Source organism: Rutidosis leptorrhynchoides, chromosome 3, assembly GCF_046630445.1.
Source record: "Rutidosis leptorrhynchoides isolate AG116_Rl617_1_P2 chromosome 3, CSIRO_AGI_Rlap_v1, whole genome shotgun sequence".
NCBI classification, from domain to species: Eukaryota; Viridiplantae; Streptophyta; class Magnoliopsida; order Asterales; family Asteraceae; genus Rutidosis; species Rutidosis leptorrhynchoides.
In genome coordinates this window covers 181,810,838-181,832,952 of record NC_092335.1, presented here as the reverse complement: position 1 = coordinate 181,832,952, position 22,115 = coordinate 181,810,838, and the positions used below count along the sequence as shown (strand labels likewise).

Here is a 22,115-nt window from a genome sequence, read left to right as displayed (position 1 = left end):
GCACACTTCCTGCCAATAAGAGAAGATGACAAGATGGAGAAGTTAGCACGCCTGTATTTGAAGGAAGTCGTCTCCAGACATGGAATACCAATCTCTATTATCTCTGATAGGGATGGCAGATTTATTTCAAGATTCTGGCAGACATTACAGCAAGTATTAGGAACTTGTCTAGACATGAGTACTACCTATCATCCACAAACTGATGGGCAAAGCGAAAGGATGATACAAACGCTTGAAGACATGCTACGAGCATGTGTTATTGATTTCGGAAATAGTTGGGATCGACATCTACCGTTAGCAGAATTTTCCTACAACAACAGCTATCATTCAAGCATTAAGATGGCACCGTTTGAAGCACTTTATGGTAGAAAGTGCAGGTCTCCGATTTATTGGAGTGAAGTGGGGGATAGACAGATTACGGGTCCAGAGATAATACAAGAAACTACAGAGAAGATCATCCAAATTCAACAACGGTTGAAAACCGCCCAAAGTCGACAAAAGAGCTACGCCGACATTAAAATAAAAGACATAGAATTTGAAATTGGAGCGATGGTCATGCTTAAGGTTGCACCTTGGAAAGGTGTTGTTCGATTTGGTAAACGAGGAAAATTAAATCCAAGGTATATTGGACCATTCAAGATTATTGATCGTGTCGGACCAGTAGCTTACCGACTTGAGTTACCTCAACAACTTGCGAATGTACATAACACTTTCCACGTCTCGAATTTGAAGAAATGTTTTGCTAAATAAGATCTCACTATTCCGTTGGACGAAATCCAAATCAATGAAAAACTTCAATTCATTGAAGAACCCGTCGAAATAATGGATCGTGAGGTCAAGAGACTTAAACAAAAAAAGATACCGATTGTTAAGGTTCGATGGAATGCTCATAGAGGACCCGAGTTTACCTGGGAGCGTGAAGATCAGATGAAGAAGAAATACCCGCATTTATTTCCAGAAGATACGTCAACACCTCCAACTGCTTAAAATTTCGGGACGAAATTTATTTAACGGGTAGGTACTGTAGTGACCCGAACTTTTCCATGTTTATATATATATTAAATGAAATTTTTATTTAGATGATTAAGTTTTTCCAACATGTTAAGCAATCAAACTTGTTAAGACTTGATTAATTGAAATAGGTTTCATATAGACAATTGACCACCCAAGTTGACCGGTGATTCACGAACGTTAAAACTTGTAAAAACTATATGATGACATATATATGGATATATATATATATAGTTAACATGATATTATGATAAGTAAACATATCATTAAGTATATTAACAATGAACTACATATGTAAAAGCAAGACTACTAACTTAATGATTTTGAAACGAGACATATATGTAACGATTATCGTTGTAACGACATTTAATGTATATATATCATATTAAGAGATATTCATACATCATATTATCATGATAATATAATAATTTAAAATCTCATTTGATATTATAAACATTGGGTTAACAACATTTAACAAGATCGTTAACCTAAAGGTTTCAAAACAACACTTACATGTAACGACTAACGATGACTTAACAACTCAGTTAAAATGTATATACATGTAGTGTTTAAATATGTATTCATACACTTTTGAAAGACTTCAAAACACTTATCAAAATACTTCTACTTAACAAAAATGCTTACAATTACATCCTCGTTCAGTTTCATCAACAATTCTACACGTATGCACCCGTATTCATACTCGTACAATACACACCTTTTAGATGTATGTACTATTGGTATATACACTCTAATGATCAGCTCTTAGTAGCCCATGTGAGTCACCTAACACATGTAGGAACCATCATTTGGCAACTAACATGAAATATCTCATAAAATTACAAAAATATGAGTAATCATTCATGACTTATTTACATGAAAACAAAATTACATATCCTTTATATCTAATCCATACACCAACGACCAAAAACACCTACAAACACTTTCATTCTTCAATTTTCTTCATCTAATTGATCTCTCTCAAGTTCTATCTTCAAGTTCTAAGTGTTCTTCATAAATTCTACAAGTTCTAGTTTCATAAAATCAAGAATACTTCCAAGTTTGCTAGCTTACTTCCAATCTTGTAGAGTGATCATCCAACCTCAAGAAATCTTTATTATTTACAGTAAGATATCTTTCTAATACAAGGTAATACTCATATTCAAACTTTGATTCAATTTCCATAACTATAACAATCTTATTTCGAGTGAAAATCTTACTTGAACTTGTTTTCGTATCATGATTCTGCTTCAAGAACTTTCAAGCCATCCAAGGATCCTTTGAAGCTAGATTCATTTTTCTCATTTCCAGTAGCTTTATCCAGAAAACTTGAGGTAGTAATGATGTTCATAACATCATTCGATTCATACATATAAAGCTATCTTATTCGAAGGTTTAAACTTGTAATCACTAGAACATAGTTTAGTTAATTCTAAACTTGTTCGCAAACAAAAGTTAATCCTTCTAACTTGACTTTTAAAATCAACTAAACACATGTTATATATCTATATGATATGCTAACTTAATGATTTAAAACCTGGAAACACGAAGAACACTTTAAACCGGACATACGCCGTCGTAGTAATACCGCGGGCTTTTTTGGGTTAGTTAATTAAAAACTATGATAAACTTTGATTTAAAAGTTTTTCATCTGGGAAAATGATTTTTCTTATGAACATGAAACTATATCCAAAAATCATGGTTAAACTCAAAGTGGAAGTATGTTTTCTAAAATGGTCATCTAGACGTCGTTCTTTCGACTGAAATGACTACCTTTACAAAAACGACTTGTAACTTATATTTCTGACTATAAACCTATACTTTTTCTGTTTAGATTCATAAAATAGCATTCAATATGAAACCATAGCAATTTGATTCACTCAAAACGGATTTAAAATGAAGAAGTTATGGGTAAAACAAGATTGGATAATTTTTCTTGTTGTAGCAACGTGAAAATTGGTAACAAATCTATATTAATCATATCCTAGCTAACTTATATTGTATTATACATGCATTCTAATATATTATGTAATCTTGGGATACCATAGATACGTATGCAAATGTTTTGACATATCATATCGACCCATGTGTATATATTATTTGGAACAACCATAGACACTCTATGTGCAGTAATGAGGGAGTTAGCTATACAGAGTTGAGGTTGATTCCAAAAATATATATACCTTGAGTTGTGATCTAGCCTGAGACGTGTATACACTGGGTCGTGGATTGATTCAAGATAATATATATCAATTTTTTTTCTGTACATCTAACGTTGGACAACTAGTTGTAGGTTGCTAACGAGGACAGCTGACTTAATAAACTTAAAACATCAAAATGTATTAAAAGTGTTGTAAATATATTTTGAATATACTTTGATATATATGTACATATTTGTTATTGGTTCGTGAATCAACCAGTGGCTAAGTCTTACTTCCCGACGAAGTAAAAATCTGTGAAAGTGAGTTATAGTCCCACTTTTAAAATCTAATATTTTTGGGATGAGAATACATGCAGGTTTTATAAATGATTTACAAAATAGACACAAGTACGTGAAACTACATTCTATTGTTGAATTATCGAAATCGAATATGCCCCTTTTTATTAAGTCTGGTAATCTAAGAATTAGAGAACAGACACCCTAATTGACGCGAATCCTAAAGATAGATCTATTGGGCCTAACAAACCCCATCCAAAGTACCGGATGCTTTAGTACTTCGAAATTTATATCATATCCGAAGGGTGTCCCGGAATGATGGGGATATTCTTATATATGCATCTTGTTAATGTCGGTTACCAGGTGTTCACCATATGAATGATTTTTATCTCTATGTATGGGATGCGTATTGAAATATGAAATCTTGTGGTCTATTGTTACGATTTGATATATATATATATATATATATATATATATATATAGGTAAAACCTATAACTCACCAACATTTTTGTTGACGTTTAAAGCATGTTTATTCTCAGGTGAATACTAAGAGCTTCGCTGTTGCATACTAAAATAAGGACAAGATTTGGAGTCCATGTTTGTATGATATTGTGTAAAAACTGCATTCAAGAAACATATGTCGATGTAATATATTTCTATTGTAAACCATTATGTAATGGTCGTGTGTAAACAGTATATTTTAGATTATCATTATTTGATAATCTACGTAATGCTTTTGAAACCTTTATTGATAAAATAAAGGTTATGGTTGTTTTAAAAATGTATGCAGTCTTTGAAAAACGTCTCATATAGAGGTCAAAACCTCGCAACGAAATCAATTAATATGGAACGTTTATAATCAATATGAACGGGACATTTCAGCAGCCAGCAAACAGCGCCAGCAGCCACTAAGAAAACTGGTGGCAACTGCTAGTCACCACCCACCCTCGGTAGCCGCAAGCAGCGGTCCGGCCACCGAAATCCGCCGAATTTCAACAAAAAACACATACAACCGCAAACCTGTCAGGAACCCACCAACCCCACCACAAAGCCCAAATTGACCGAAGTACTTGTAGAGTTCCAATGGAACTCGCCGCCTACAACTACCCAGGAAGAAAGAAGGCACTGCGATGAACCGTCAAGTGAGATCAGCAGCAAACCCTGTCATCCCCAACGAACTGAACCCTAAACCAAACCCCCAAAACTCAAACAAACCCAGATCCCGAGCAACAAGGGCACAGAATCGCCGCCTGGATGCCGTTAAAGTGACCGGAGAAGGAATCAAGTCGAGTGACGCCGGAGAAAAAGGGAATGAGCAGTGGTACCTTATTACGACGAAAAGCAAGAAAAACCGAACCACCGGCGAGATGCCGGTGGTCGGAAATGGTACCAACCAGAGAGCTACAAAATAGCTTATGAGTGGAGCAAGAATCTGAAATAGTTGTTCAAAGAAAAAGTAGTAGCTTGTAAGCTAACTGTTAAGGTGAACCAAAGGATGGATTTCAAAATATAAAAAGTTGCCGGAGTAAAAAAGAAAACAAGAAAAAGAAGTTGCCGGAGTAAAGAAGAAAGAAAGTTGTGTGGCACAATACCCAAGTCAGAGAAAAAGGAGAGGAATCTTTTATTACTCTAAAAGTATTGTGTGCAATAAGAATGTATCAAATAAGCATCTTCACAAATCACAACTAGTCTTGTTTTAAAGACTTGTGAGATAATCTCTTATAAGAACAATTGGTAGGAATCTTAACTTCCTGATTCAATGAAACTTCTAAATTATCACAAGTAAACTCATATCCATAGCTATACTTAATCGACATAGCTTCACACCTCAACTTTATTCTCACCTTCAAACCAATCTTATAAACACCAACTCGATTCTCAGATCCATAAACCAACTTCTCATTACCATTAATCAATTGCAACACTTGTTCACCTACAATCACCACATTCGCAATACTTTTCTCGTTCTTACTTCGTAAATTAAACACGTCGCGGATCGATTTCTTCCCAAATCGCTGGCCTTGATACATCAAGCTGGCATCAATTTTATCAAAATATATACTCATATGGCTATAAGGGTTTTTATGTCATGTTAGTGGTAAGATTGTAGTACAAAGTATTGTTTGAAGGTGAGAGCAAGAATTGAGACAGAGTGACATCGGTCACGTTAAAAGTTGGTACGTCGTGGCTTGTGATGATCTTGAAGCTTAAGCAGAAGCCTTGACAAATGAAGAATATGATCATGAATATAGTGAGAAATATATCAAAAGGCCAACAGGCTTATGTTGTTTTTCTGCGGTATTTTGGTTGCGGTTCATGAGATTTTGGTTGCGATTTTTGGGATAATGGTTGCGGTTCGTGTTTGGTGGGTCGACCGGAAAACCATTGACAATTGATTCTTCGGGTGTCGTTCTCGACATGATGAACGGAATTGGTGAGATGTGAATTGTAGGGTTTATGGATGTAGGTACGTTGAAGTTAAAAGTAGAATTGAGTATGCATGAACTGCATGAGTTTGATGCTTCTTATAAACATTAATCTATGCATTATGGTACTTGTACGTTGGGCAATTTTGATTTGCAGTCGGAGGTGTATTACAATTGTATGCTAAAGGGACTCTAGATGATATTAATTCGTGATTATTTTTATAGGTTAAGTATTTCAAAGATTTATCTATAGCTAGTTTATAAGAATTGTAGGCTAAAGGGACTCATTAGATGAGATTTATCCGTGATTAATTTTATCGGTTAAATAGTTCAAAGGTTTATCTTTTTATATGAAGATTAATGATTTATAATTTATAATTATTTTAATGTCCCAAATATTACATTAAACATCTCTATAATTAAATATTAACGATGTATTCTCGAGTTCTTTTAGTACAAAGTATTTGTGTGTGCGCGCATGTATGTATGATGTATCAGTATTGCATATCTAGTATGTATGTTAGTATTTGTGTGTGTCTACGTATGCATGTGTATGTGTGTATGTATGTATGTATGTATGTATGTATGTATGTATGTATGTATGTATGTATGTATGTATGTATGTGTAGACGTATGGCTATGGATGTATGCATGTATGTTTAGGTATGTAGGTATACTTATGTATATACGGCTATGTATGTATGTATGTATGTATGTATGTATGTATGTATGTATGCATGCATGCATGTATGTATGTATGTATGTATGTATGTATGTTTTGCATTTTTCTTTATGTATGTTTATATATGTTTATGTTATATGCTCATTGTACCTTTAGTGTAGCCTTTCTTACATTTTCTAGAGCTCCGTACGGCACAATTAGGTACGTATCGATTTTTAATTTTTTTTACTACTTGCAGGAGGTTTAATGGAAGCAATTTCTCTACCTTTAAGTAAAGAGAGGGAGTACTTTTGCCTCCCGTGAGTGAAGAATTCTTTCTCTGCACATGGGTGAAGAAACGATTTATGTTTTGTTCGATTGTAGCGGAAGGATTGTCAAAACCTCACCTACCCTATAACAATCATGTGTGGGATTGAGTATTGTTGTTGTAGTTGTTGTTGTTTTACTACGTATAATATAAAGGAAAGGGACGGAAAAATTATAAAAGTTCATTCTCAAGTTTTTTGTAAAAAGAATGAGAATAATGGAAAGAAATGAATCTCAAATGAGTTCTTATTATATATATTTTCCGCCTATATTTAGACGAATTCGGAAGAATTAAAAATATACTTCTTCCGTCCTATAAAGAGAGTCAACATTACTATTTATATATGTATCATATTAAATGTCCCTTACTCAAAATAACACTAGAAATTTACTAAAAGTACAATTCTTCTCTTTTATACATGGAAGTCAGCAAAACATTCACTCAAAATTACTTTTTTCACTTACTTTGTTAAGAAACTAGTTAATTCGTATGACATCTTAATTGAATGACAGAATAGATATTTAAACAACACATCTTATATTCAACCTTTTTTTTTTTTTTTTTTTTGAAGAACACTATTTATAAAACGGAGGGAGTATATTTTATATAATGACTTATATATCTTTACTTAATCATATTATTATTTATTTACTATTAAAGCTTACACAAATAGAAAATTTTAGTAGCATATTATTTTCCTCTTGGAATCGCCTCATCATCCTACTAACCCTATTACGTGTCAATCATTTAATTTCATTTTCTTAGCGAGAGAAGTTCTAACTCACCCGCATATTTCACATACCCTGGAATATCTGACCAAAACTTTTAGTCATCCCGTTTCAAACCCGCAAGTATCAAACTTCCCCGATAACTTCCATTCTCAATTTACAGACCGACTGTGATCCTGTTTGTTACCCAACCGCTCTAACATGAGAGAAACCACCCTCTTGAGCTCCGATAACAAATCAACATCCCAAAAATTCAACTCGTATCGCCCGGAGTTTCACCAGACAAAACGTCTCGAACCCACTTCATCAAACCCGAAAAGTTCATCACGAAACCACAACTTAGTAAAATCATATCTAAAAATATAACCATCTAATCATCTCGCAAACTTTTATCACTGTCCATTATTAGACGAAGGTTCCTTTTTTGGTATTATTTTAGCAAAAAAAAAAAAAAAAAAAAGGATTATTGAACAAAAATCAATTTATGTTCATCCAAGGAGTCATGTTATTATCTGTTCTCAATCATTCAAGAGCTTTACATATACGACCTTTTTTAAAGAAGGGCTACAAAGATGACCTTTAAGAGCTCTTGTGCCGAGCAAAGCCATGTTTTTGATGTTTTACAAGATAAAGCAGCTTTTAAATAAAATGCCATACTACCAAAATATTTTGTGAAATAAGAAAATATAAATGATAAATAATTTATCGATATAATTTAAACCTTTTACTTGAGCAGCTACTTAAACTTTAAACCCATTTTGACAAACTTTGTCACCCCTCTTATATGACCTGCTATCCTTAGCTATTTTAATCCTTATTAAATCAAAGTATTCGACAATAGTTTACTACATAAACACTACCATAAGCCAAACACTTCCATTATTCGACGATTACACAATACCATTTCCGATCCAAAACATAACAATTACATCACCCGATACCATCCTTTTATGTTAATTGGACTGGCGCAACTCGGGTCTCACAAAGTCCGCATCTGCAGGCACCGAGATATCAACAGTAGGTCTCAACTCTGCACAAACTTTGACCGCATCATGAACTGGATCTTCAAAGAAGTTTTTGATAAGTTGCTGGTTGATTGGGGTTCCATTGTCTACATCAACCATAGCTTGTTGGGTCAAAATGTAGTCAAACCGTGGAGCCCATTTCCTTGACCCTAACCTTGCAGTCGTTGAACAGTTATCAACCATGAACGAAACACCTCGAGCATGCATGAAAGGGTTTAAAGAATCCACAGATTCTATTAAACTTTCATTGATGATTTCAGAATAAGAGTGCCCTTTCTTCCTCAATACCTCAATCTAAATTATTTGTCAAGAAATTGACATTTTAGACACACTTTTTACTTGATATATTGAGTTGAGTTATGTGAGATGAAAAGAAGGCTTACCTGGGCCATCATTAATGCCACATAGACACCTGCTGTGAAAGGGTATAACGGTCCTAAATCACCCGATGGTCGACTCGCACGTACACGTTCACCAACTTTCCACATACGAGTTTGATCGATGTTGCCCATTGGGAAGGCTGGCAATCCCTCTTTTTCCTGAGTTAAGTTCATATGTTGTTAACAAATTTATCATGTACCATGGTTGCAAACGGCAGTTTGGTGACTAGTCCGTCCAGTTACGCCCAAAAACGTCTAATTAGTCGGTCAACGCTAAAAAGTCATGTCAAAGTCAGTCAATAGTTGACTTATTGTCTGGCCTTGTTCTAATGTAAACAAAAATCTCAAGCCCATTTGAAATTAGGAGGGAAAAACACCGAGTTACATAGTATCCCTTAATTATCCCCTAAAGATAAATTAAAAAATACAATATAATTATATTTATATTTATATTTATTTATATAAATCATTATATAAAACCTATATAATGTATTATCTAAACTAACACCACATCATCTTATTTGTAAATTATTATTTTGAAATATTTATGTTTTAAAATATTTATATTTAATATATTTTCATTAAAGTCAACGTTGGTCAACGTTCGTCTCGACCAACTCGATCTTTCAAGGTCTTGACCGACTCATTTCCGTCTCGAGTGTTTTTTAACCTTGAAATGTACAATTCAAAACTTTGTATACACTGAACAAGCATAGATTACAATTGTTTGGATTTACATTATGAAAATGATTATGTGAATGCTAATAATCAAGATCTAATATTGCTTGTCTGGCTGTGTATTGCAAATTGAAGTCGCACAGATTAAATAATCACTTGTACAAGTGTTCTGGTAAATTTTGATTTTAATCATTATATTATTAAATCATTAACTGTCAAAAGGAACCTTAAGGGCGAAAAGAAGATACGCATCGTTGTAGTTAAACATTGTTTGCAATTAGACAATTAGAAGCAGAACATGTGTAATTTAAGGTTGGAAAACTTACATAAAAGCGTCGACCGGCTAAGACAACACTCCGAATCTCACTGCCACTGGCAACATCCTCGTAACACTCGTACAAGATTTCCATGCAGGGATGATATGAAGCACTGTATGCAGTCAAGAAATCTTTTTTGCCTTCTTCAGACAATGACTCGTAAACAGCCTTCATACCCTGTTAAAACAAGTTTGTTATTAATAATTGAACCACCACTGACTTAATTATATGCAAATATTTCATGTATAAACAAGTTTGACAACACGAGGCTTGAATAATAATTTGCAAGTTGGAACCAAAGATTAAACCGAACCTTAGTTGATATTGTCCTTGATATAACCCCAGTAATGCACTCGACAGTGTTCTTGTAAGCCAAATCTTCAGCCATACCCTGTTCTGTGTATCTTCTAAACAATGACTCCACAATACCATGCACAGCACCAAGTAAAATACCTGATGTTTACCGTTTGAAAAAAAATAATAAGAAACGGGTGAAGTTTAGATATCAGATAATGAATAAAAAATTAAAAACAGGCTCAGTTTATAAAACGGATTTTTAATACAACTCGAACCCAATCATTAACTTATTTTTAATAATAAACGGGTGAAGTTTAGATATCAGATAATGAATAAAAACTGGCTCAGTTTAAAAAAATGGATCCTCTTAGTCAAAGTTGGAATAGTCGCAAGACAGAGACGAGTCGGTCGGGACCTTGAAACGAGTAATCGGTTGATGCGGAGACTAGTTGGAAGTTGACCAACGTTAGACTTTTAGTGATAAATATATTAAACATACATATATTACACATAAATATTTCAAACATAAATATAGGACACAAAATAAAATATTAAAAAATATTAAAATTATAACCTAATGTTGACCAACCTTGACTTTGAGGAACTCTGACCGAATCAGACTGACTCTAACCAGAAAAACAAGGATATTACAGATTTACAATAATATACCCTAATAATTGTTCATGTATAAAAAGTTAAGGGAATGGAACAGACTTGGGCAACATTCAACCCAATCAACTTAATTCGACTCGTTTATAATTTACCCTTTTAGCTAGTTTAGCTAGTTATTTATTTAATGACCAAATTGAGATAAAACAGAATCCAGAATGGTCCATTCATAAGTAAGTGGATCAAAATTGCCAACAGAAAAATAAAAGCCATAACCATGAAAATTTACCTCGTTCTCCAAATATATCACTCCTGTATTCCTGTTCTAGTGTAGTTGCAAAAGTAAATGGTGAACCAAGAGCAACCGACCATCCAAGGGCAACATCAGTCGCTCTCCCATCAACATCCTGCAACGAAACGCATTAATAACCATTAGTAATTTAGAATATATAAAAAGACAGTACTCGATAAATACATGGCCCACTAGCTAACCTGATGGACCGCAAAACTAGCATTGATCCCAGCTCCATTAATCTTTTTTCCTTGAACGTAAAGCCTCCTAACAGATGGACCCATTCCTTTAGGACAAACAGCAACCACACTTACATTTTTGGGGAAATCAAGACCAACAGATTGTAAATGACCAAGAAGGAAACCATGTGAAAGTCCAAGTATGCTGTTAGGCTTCATGTGGGAGAAGATTTTTTCATAGTTATCAGCCTGCGATATAAAAGTAATTCAAAATTAAGAAGTTCTATAAACAAGTTGTTGACATTTTGGTACTCATAAAAGATGAAAATATAAAAGCCCAAAATATATAGATATTAAAAAGTTGATAAACAGTGCACTTTGCTTAAATATCAAGTATATGTTAATAGCTGAGTAGCAAAACAGATTAACAATAAACAAGCATTGGTAAAGTTTATAATAGTCGACCAACCTGAGCTGAATCGGATATTAACAGCAGGACCAAGTCACTACCCGAAATAGTGTCATAAATATCTCCAAGAGTCCCGTTTTCTTCCGTAAAACCAGCAGCACGAGCCTCAGCAAATGAACGTGAACCCTTCCTTAACCCAATCTAATATATATAACATATAACACTAGACTCATCAGCAAAAAACCTACAACTAATTATTATCATTGCAAAAAGATAAATAGAGGTAGCGATAAACACCTTCACCACAATATCAGATTTCGCTTCTACAAGCGAATCCCTTAAATTCTGCGCTTGAGCAGGACCCTACACATAAAGCAAAAATGATTATGATTATCATATCTAAAGCGTCGTCCAACAAATATTTTTATTATTGAACATATCTAATCTAACAAATTAACTCAAATAACCAAAAATATTCAAATACATATTCATTTACACAACAAAAAATAGATCATAAGTCAAGACAAATTAGGATTCAGGATACATTTAACAATAAATTCAAATGTGTTACTAACTTACTATAACTCACAACTACAAATCACATAAGAATTAAAAAAGAAAAACTCAAACTCCAGCTCAAAATCGATAAAAGTTCTTAAAATTTGCACGAAAACAATAATGAATAAAATGAAGAAAATATCACAAACCTGAGAGCCCCAACCGATGACACCAATCTGCTTGATACCTTTAAAAGCTTCAGGCAATAAATAAAACAAGTCTCTTCCTCCTCTCACAATGTACTAACAAATCATCGATCGATATAACTTTAGTATTACATTAGTAAGATAAACGTAAATACATATATAAATATGAACGTATAAACACTGTTGTAAACGGCGTCCGTTGCGCCCGTTGCAGCATTTTGGTGACTAAACCGTTTCGACCCCGTCCGTTTTTTTATAAGCCGGTCAACGGTCAAAAGTCAGGTCAAATGCAAGAAAAATTGGGTCAACACCGGTCCAAAAGTCAGAAATTCTGTTAAAATCGGTCATAAGTCGGTCAAATCAATCAAAATTGACTTACTTTAGTATTCCATTTTGTATTATATTAACGCTAATAGCAATTATAGGTACAAACTTGTCAACGAAACGAATGTTTTTTAGCTCGTAAATATATATTTATATATATAAAAGTCAACATTAGTCAACATCCGTTTCGACCAGTCTCGGCCCCATTTTTTCCGTTGCAACGCTTTGAGACGCTTTGAGGTCGCTACCGTTTCGGCCCCGTCCAGCGTCTTTTTCAACCTTGCGTATAAATGAACAAATAGTTGATAAATTAATGAGACGGACCTCTTCATGACCAGCAAGGTTAACTTTCTCCTTTTTAAAAACTGACGTATCGAAATCGAGCGAAACAGGTGAATTAGTAACCGTTGGCGCTGCAACCATACGAGCTCCGAGTGCAGAACCGGAACTGATACTGGAAGGGAGTAGGTGCGATTGAATTGATTTGAATGATGTTTTGGAAGATAGAAATGATGTAGTGAAACCTAGGGTTTTGACGGCGGTTGTGGTGGTAGTTGACGACGGCGAGGAAGCGGTAGTAGGTGCGACGGAGAAAATAGTTGCGGCGGCAGCCATGATTTAATTTGATTAATTGATGAAGTGGAAAGACACTGGGAAGTGGCTGCACGTCTTAGCGTATTTGTAACCCTACAGACAGTTGCTCACTTAGTTCAAATTTATACTTGCACCACTTGATTTGATACTTTGATACGTCCACACAGTTACATTTTATATATATATTAGCCCGTGCCTTGAATAGTAGTTGTACAAATTAGTATTCAATAATGTTACATTTTATATATATACTAGTTTTATGAGCTCGTGCGTTGCACATTAGTTGTACAGATTAGTATTCAATAATGTTAGTATTAATATTTTATCAAATGTATAATACAATTACAATAAAAAAATCATCATTTATTATTAATAATATTTGTATCAAAAGCATTAATATTGAATACTAACGTGACATTGCTCGACAGTTGTATAAATTAATATTCGATAAAGTTAGTATTGATATCAAATGTATAATACAATTACAATGAAATAAACCATTTATTACTAATAACATTTGTATCGAAAACGTTAGTATTTAATACTCGCGCGTAGATTAGGAGCCCGTTTATGTACTATATTGTTTATTTAAAAATCTAAACATAGTAGCCTTTAATTATTAAAATATTAAATTTAATGAATAATAATTAAAATTTGAGGTCATATGATATTAATATTAATGGATAAGATATTAGTCCTTATTATATTTAAATTTTGATTATGACTCAATACGTAATAAAATAGAATATTAGAAAAATTATATACCTTTAAACATTCTTTTGATTATTTGTAATTAAAAATATAAATATAGGATTAAAGATGGGAATGAAATTTCACAAATATGCATCATAGTAATTCGGTTATAAACATAAATTAAGAATCGTATGATATTACACTATTAAGAGTCGTACGATTCATAATATATACATAAAATTAAGAGTCGTATGATATTAAAATATTAGCCATATTAATTATTTTAAGGAGTTATTAATATAATTTACATACCTTTAAAAGGGTTATTTATTATTTGTAATTAAAAATAAAAACATAGGATTAAAGATAGGAATAGAATTTCACGGATATGCATTATAATAATTCGGTTATAAACATAAATTAAGAGTCGTTTGATATTACACTATTAAGGATCATACGATTTTTAATATATACATAATTAAGAGTCGTAGATATTACAATATTAGCCATATTAATTATTTTAAGGAGTTATTATTAATTTATTCAGTTTAAATAAGGAAACGATGTTTGGGATTATTTAATTCAGTTTAATTAAGGAATTGACACGTGTGCAATATTAATTCAGATTAATTGAGAAATTGACACGTTGAATTATTGGCACGCGCTTTATAATAATGTATAGATTTATTTATTTATTTATTTATTTATTTATTACGAAATACAAATACACATTACATATACATATACTGATATACAACCTGGGACCTTGAAACAATCAAGAAGAATTCTTGACAAGCCGCGTATACTGGAGTATTGAGTCGGATTACTTGTTGTGACGACTCGGAAATTTTCGACCAAATTTAAACTTAATCTTATTATGATTCCGACACAATAAGCAAAGTCTATTTAACTGAATTTTAAAATGCTTGAACTATTTTATGAAATCATCTGACCTTCGACTATTCCCGACGATTCACGAACCATTGTGTGTAAATACATATGTAAGTGTGTATATATAGTTATACATATATATATATATATATATATATATATATATATATATATATATATATATATATATATATATATATATATATATATATATATATAACTATATATAATAACTTGAAATAATAGAAAACAAATTAATCATTTGGATTGAATATGTAAAATGATATAAAAAAAACAATGTTATGATTAAAATAAATCTAAATGTAAATATATGATTCTTATGCATAGTTAATGTTATATGTATATTGTAATATATATAAATATTAAACATTATATATATGTTATTATATATATATATATATATATATATGTCATAATTAATAATATGTAATATTAAGTTTGATTACGGGTTAAAAATATAATTAAACATAATTGTTATAGTTACTTTCAATATTTTTATTAATATTAAAATCAGTATTATTATTATTATTTTCAATTTCAATATATACATAACATAGATATGAAGTTTGATATATAAATTATCATTATATTATTATTATTACTTCCATTATTATTATTAATATTAATATTAATACAAATATTATTAGGTATTAATATTATTACATATAACATATAAATATGAAATGTGATATGTAAAAGTTGTTATATGATTATTAATATTATTATTATCTGATAGGTCAGATCATGTTGAGATTGAGAGAAATGATAAGATAAAGAGAGATTCGGTAGATAGGAATGAGACTCGGTATTAGAGAGAATCGGTACAATTACATTTCACAGCTTCTAGAACTCAGTTACAATGCAATGGCTAACTAATTAGGACTACTTAGGTTCCTTATATAGCCCTCTTCTAAGGAATCTTCATTTAAGCTTATTTTCACATTAACACTATACAACTTCGGGGTCCTAACAATCTCCCCCTTAGTGTTAAATGTGAACTTTATAACATAATCCTATTTTGTAATCTTGAGAGGTCCAAACGTTAGTTTCCATCGTGTGCCATCTGGTTTCGAAACTTCTACTTGATTTTCTGAAACTTGCTTAGAAGGTTTCCAGACACCCCAGGCTTTTCTTGGATCTCCCTCATATAATGGATATTCATCCATTTCTTTGAAATATCTTCTCTTTCTCTGTCCACGAAGTATCTCAAACTGTCTTGTACGAACTCGGAGTTTCAGACGATCTCTTATATGCTTTATGAATTCTCCAAGACCCATTACTATGTCAATGTCATGGAACTTGCTTTGATGAATCTTAAGATACTTCAGTGCAGCCTTAAGTGTTCCATCTGAATATTTGTTCAGCTCTTCAGTACGAATGAACACCTTTTCTTTTTGAGAATTTACAAAAACAAACCCTTCGGGTTCGAATTGCATTTGAAACATCCTCATATCCTTCAGTCCCTCTGTAAATTGATTCGGACACGTAATTCGAATCTTTTTTCTTTTTGCTTCGAGACCTATTTGAAAATCTTCACGTCTCATCAGTACAATTGTCTCCATCATGTATCGTTTTACAGCTTCCAAAGCTTGAGCCTTAGCAAAAGGTCGAATGGTGATGATACTGAGGTAGTTGTAGATGTGAATGATGTCAAGCATGTCAAGATTATGAAAGTCTGCTTCTGTGAACTTGTACTCTTTCTCATCTTTTCTAATAACGTGGAACTGACTGATGACGTCTTTCTTTTCACTTATCTCTACTCCGACTCGAGTAATATTCAACACTTCTGAAATACGATATTTTCTTTGAAGCCACAAATCATCTTCATCTTTGTTGATATGTTTCCTCCACATAAATTCATACCAATTCCTTTCACTTGCTGGAAGTAATCGTGAACCTATATAAGTAAACCTTTTACTCCTTGGTAATTCATTGATGCGGAAGATCTTGTAAGCATTTTCCTCGATGAATGTGTTTCGTAACGTTATAAAATCATGTTCTACTCCCAACAATAATCTTTGCTCCTGATTCTTAAAGAATATTCCATGATTGTATTTGAATCTGGAATTTACTGTTTCTCTTGATGTAGGTGTACCAGAAGTTGAACTTTCATTAGCATTTGTTGGATTTGAACTCAATGAGGGTGTAGAATTTGATGAATGACCAGTAGGATTTGTTGCATCATTATTTGGATCATCATCATCTTCAATATGATCAAATATCTCATCTTCATTTGGATTAACATAAAGATTGTCTTCATCATCATCAGAAGAATCCATTTCATCATCACTTTCTATTACAGGTTCAGGATTCTATTCATCTACAATCTCTACATCTTCCGGAATTGAAGATACTGATGATAACTTGCTTAGAATGACAAATCCATCATCATCCGTTTCTTCAAGATAGAAATCACTCAAGTTCAAATCCTCATCTATCAGTCCACTATCAGCCTCATTATGAACAACTGGAATTATAATTTGTTCAGGCTCCTTATCATCAATTTCATCATGTGTAGAAACCATTTCTGATTCCATCTGAACTTGTTGAGTTTGTGAAGCTGATGAAGACCTTACACCACCACCCTTAGTTGAAATGTTTACCGTTAGATATTCTCCATCTACTCCTATCTCCCCCTCATGACTATTCTGAGGATCAGAATCGTCATGTTCATCATCACGGTGAGGACTCAACGGAGAAGAGCACGAATTAAGTGGATATCGAACACGAGCACGAAACAATGCTTGAAGTGAAGTGCGTCGAAGAACATCTACATTGACTCTAGAAAACATACGGCTGAAATATTCTTGCTCCAAAGCATCATAGAAATGTGGTAAACGAGAAAGTGATGGTGGAAAAGTAACAATAGGAACACCAGAAGCAGCAACTGTTGAAGGTGATGTCGGTGGAAGTGTTTGAGTTGCCGTGAGGGCAGGTAAGGATGATTGTGCGGTGTTATTCTTATATGTAGGGCTGTACGTACTACTAGTCAGATTCGTGTTATCCCCTTCTGATGGAGGTTGGGTAACAACCGGAGTTGTCACCGGCGAAGTTTCTTTCGAAGCATCCGCCTCCATGACTTTGGTCTCATGGGACTCTGACAAAGTAGTAGAACTACCCGTCTGTTTAGTTCTCGCAGAGATATTGCTATCCCCGACTCCTGAAATCATTGATATACCATGAGGTGGCACATCTCTTTCAGTTAAAGACTCTTCCTCCAGACCCTGAGATTCAGAATCCGGAAGAGAAGTGGTTTGAACCAATGGATCACTTTCATGAACCAAGGGAACAGTCTGCTAGAAGTCTGATAAATATCCCGAAGGATTGTCATGTTGACTCGTTTCCATGGGACGCGGCAGATCTTCCTCATCAAGATAAGCCGGACCTCGAGACCCTGTTGTACGTTGAGGTACAGGAGGATTTCCAGCCGATACGCAGGGTGCCTTTTCAAGATTTTTCGGCTCCCCTTCGGCCGTTCTGAACTTCAATGATTGAGTTTCCTCAATCGATTGAGTCAACGCAGACTTTACTGCAGAGGAAGACTTTACTTCCTTAGATGCCGAAGCACCTTTCTTTGTAGGATTTATTATTAAGTCATGTTTAGATTGGATGGGCTTAGTGGTCGTTTTACCATCCGTGCTTTTAGATCTCTTGCCTACCGAAGCTTGCGCTTCATTTAGCGTAAGGCTTACTGTTATTCTTGAATGTGATACGGAGATGGGTGAGGGTGACCTAATTGGTTCTAGGTCTTGGTCCGTATCACCACTGGTTGGAGTAACTGTTTGGTAGACGATGGGTGTTGAAGTCCTAGATCTAGTTACTCGTTGGATTGGTGGAGTCTGAATCATCTCATCAGGCATGTATCGAGTTCTCTTAGGAGAATGTTCAGGAGATGATTCAGATGCTGTTGCTGAAGTGTCACTGCTTACTTCGGGTGTTGTGGAAAGGGTTGGTTCAATCCTAGTTGGACTAGGTTCCCTGATCATCACGGGTTGAGCTTGGTGTGCTACCCTAGATCGTTTGAGGTTTACTCTAAGTGGAGGATTAGCTGGCCCGGGTGGTTGAACTACAGGTTCCCCTACAAACCTCTGGGGCTGGAACCACGGCAGGTTCAACTTGTTCTTGTTGTACCGGGTTCGGAAGAGGTATTCCTACAGCCTGAAAATAAGAACGCATACGAGCGTCTTGGGGTTCAGCTAGCCTCACTAGCCAATTTGGAATTGGCGCAGTGAATTGATTATCAGACACCATAGGGGTGTTCATCTTCAGCTCTCCAAACCTTTTCATCTGTAATCCATGTGTACCTGGTACAAAGATATTTGCATTTCTGCAAGCATTGATAGCATCATGGATAAAGTTACAGAAAAACCTTTCGCAAGGGATGTATGAACCCCTTGGCTTTTCAACCTGTGCCTGAACCAAATCCCATATAAGTTCTGCATAATCAGGATTCTCTACTCTTGTGAATGAGTAGAAAAGTTTGAGCATCGGCACAGTTAAGCTATCAGATCCACTTCTTGTCATCAACAAGCATCTGTTGATGATTGAGAAGATCACATACCACCTTGAATGCATATATTTCTTCTGAAACTTAGCTGGTGGAACATTGGTAGCTTCAACATAACCAAGATCAAAGACAGAAGTCATCATTTGCTGAGTAGCAGGAAAAGCAGGAGCATTATGTACAAGAGGAAGTCTGAATATCCTCCTGAAGTCAGCTTTTGTGAAACTCCTGAATCCTTGTACTCCCCTCAGCCTAAATTCAAATCTGGCTGGTTCGCCCTGTGGATTAGTAGCATTTGGTCTGATTGATCTATTAAGAATATCCAAGTCTGTTTCTGGCACACTAACTGTGGAGCTCAGAGCAGGCCATAAAATATGCCTCTCTAGAATTGCAGTCCAATATTTGCAGGGAATATTGGTTTCAGAGTTGATAAAGTGATTGTTCGCCATTTAGCTATAAAGATAAGAAATAGAAGACCACAAGATATTTAACAAAAAGCATATATCTCTATTCTTATTTGCCTTTGAAATCCTTTTTATATTTTTTAAATTTTAAGATTTTTATGATTTTTCAAAAATATAAAAGACTTTTATTCTCAAATATGAACAAATAATTGACAACCATGACATTCATATGATATTCATCTTAGTACAAAATCATCATGCAAAGTCAATTATATAACACTTAGTCAATTTCAGCACAATTCAAGCAGATTCGGTAGTTATGAAAACTTTAGATTTTGTAACCAAATAAGCTTGAGTTTTCATATCAGAAAAATATAGAATAAACATGTTAAGTGTTTGAAGATATAAATTAGAAACTTTCAAGGTACCAAGTTTCAGACTCGGTATCAAGAAGGAAAACCAGATTCGGTATCTTCAACAATTAATAGAAAGTCACTCAAACATGCACATTCTATCATATATCATGTAATTTCACAACCATGATCAATCAACCATTCAATTATAAGCATATTAACATGTTAATTGTATGAACAAATTCGGTATCAGGATAAGAACACGTTCGGTAGATACAGAATCCATCAAATAAGCAATTAAACATGTAATCAGGCTCGGTCAAATGATAGATCAGTCAATTTAACTCAGATTAGACAAGATTTCATGTTGATTTTCAAAATCAATTGAGTTTAATCAAAGATTAATTGAACTCGACTCAGACTCGGTATAATCAACAAGATTTCAAAAATTAAAGGTCATAATCCAGTTATTTTGAACTTTTCTGGTTGATAAAAACATAATTATCTCAGATCTACAATTATATATCTTAAACATTGATTAAAATGAACAATTACCAAGAATTTGAAGAAACAGAATGACGGACTCGGTAGAATTAGGCAGATTCGGTATAATCAACAGACTCGGTAGGTAATTAATAACAGTAAGAGTAATGTTTGACTTTGACTCTCCTTTTATAGATACCGAAGGTAAAATACCGAATGGGCTTTACAGAATGGGCCTAATATACCGAATTCAGTCCAATTTTTCAAAACATTAACAATTTAACTCCAAATCTTGACAAATTGATTTTTCCTCTTGAAATCCATTTTAATCTTTTCATGAAAAACAATTCTGTGACAATTTTTTTGAAAACTTTGAACTTACCGAATCTGTGCAGTTGGTTGTCAGACTCGGTAAAATGCTAAAAATAGCATTTATTCAGTAAAATTTAAATATTTTTGGATTTTATCCTTTCCAATTTTTATGAATTTTTCAAAATAAGATTTGTACTCAAAAGAGCTTTGAATTTTATATAAAGTACAAATCTTCAGTGATATCAATTGTTAACACGGGTTGCATACTGAGATGTATACAAGCCATAGTGAATTATTTCAGATAAAAATAAATAAATTTTTAATTCACTTTTTGAAAAAACAATATTTTTGAATAATTTTCTCATTTTCTCCCTTTTTCTCCCCCTCAAAATGTGATATACAAGAAAGTAAATCTGCATTTTGATTATGTTCCCAAGAAAATGAATAAACTCCCCCTTGAAATAGGATATCAATGAGTTACCTCCCCCTTGCGTAACCATTGAACAAATGTACCTAGGAAGTTATCATTAATCTAAAGGCAGTCCCTTAAAGAAAAATTATCTAAAGCACTGAAACTTAGTTGCTCCCCCTAGAAAGTATCTACTCCCCCTAAACACAAGATCCCAAAAATAAGTCCCAACAGATCTAAAGAATATCAAGCACTATACTCTACCATGCCAATCTCTTTGATCAAGAATTTTAGCCTAAGTTCATCTAAAGGTTTAGTGAACATGTCAGCTAATTGCACTTTAGTAGGCACAAAGTATAATTCTACATCCCCTTTCTCTACATGGTCCTTAATGAAATGATAACGAATATCTATGTGTTTAGTTTTAGAATGCTGAACCGGGTTGCTTGTTATTGCAATAGCACTTTGTGAATCATAATAGATCGGGGTCTGAGAAATCTTAAAGCCATAGTTCAAGAGTTGAGTTTGCATCCACAAAACTTGTGAACAACAGTGAGCTGCAGCAATGTACTCAGACTTAGCTGTTGATAAAGACACACAGTTCTGCTTTTTGGATGACCAACCAACTAGCCTATTCCCCAACAT

The 22,115-nt window shown here is 33.7% G+C and overlaps 1 protein-coding gene across 1 annotated transcript; it reads right to left on the bottom strand.

The window, feature by feature from the left end:
- Window positions 1–8,189: 8,189 nt before the first annotated feature.
- On the bottom strand, window positions 8,190–13,493 carry LOC139897069 (ketol-acid reductoisomerase, chloroplastic-like). The gene is made up of 10 exons (XM_071879714.1): window positions 13,131–13,493; window positions 12,486–12,578; window positions 12,076–12,141; window positions 11,839–11,979; window positions 11,391–11,618; window positions 11,188–11,305; window positions 10,306–10,445; window positions 10,002–10,169; window positions 9,001–9,156; window positions 8,190–8,911 (listed from the first exon to the last, which is right to left on the bottom strand). Exons 1-10 carry the CDS (start codon window positions 13,419–13,421, stop codon window positions 8,546–8,548), a joined length of 1,767 nt encoding a protein of 588 aa, XP_071735815.1. The 5' UTR covers window positions 13,422–13,493; the 3' UTR covers window positions 8,190–8,545.
- Window positions 13,494–22,115: the final 8,622 nt, after the last annotated feature.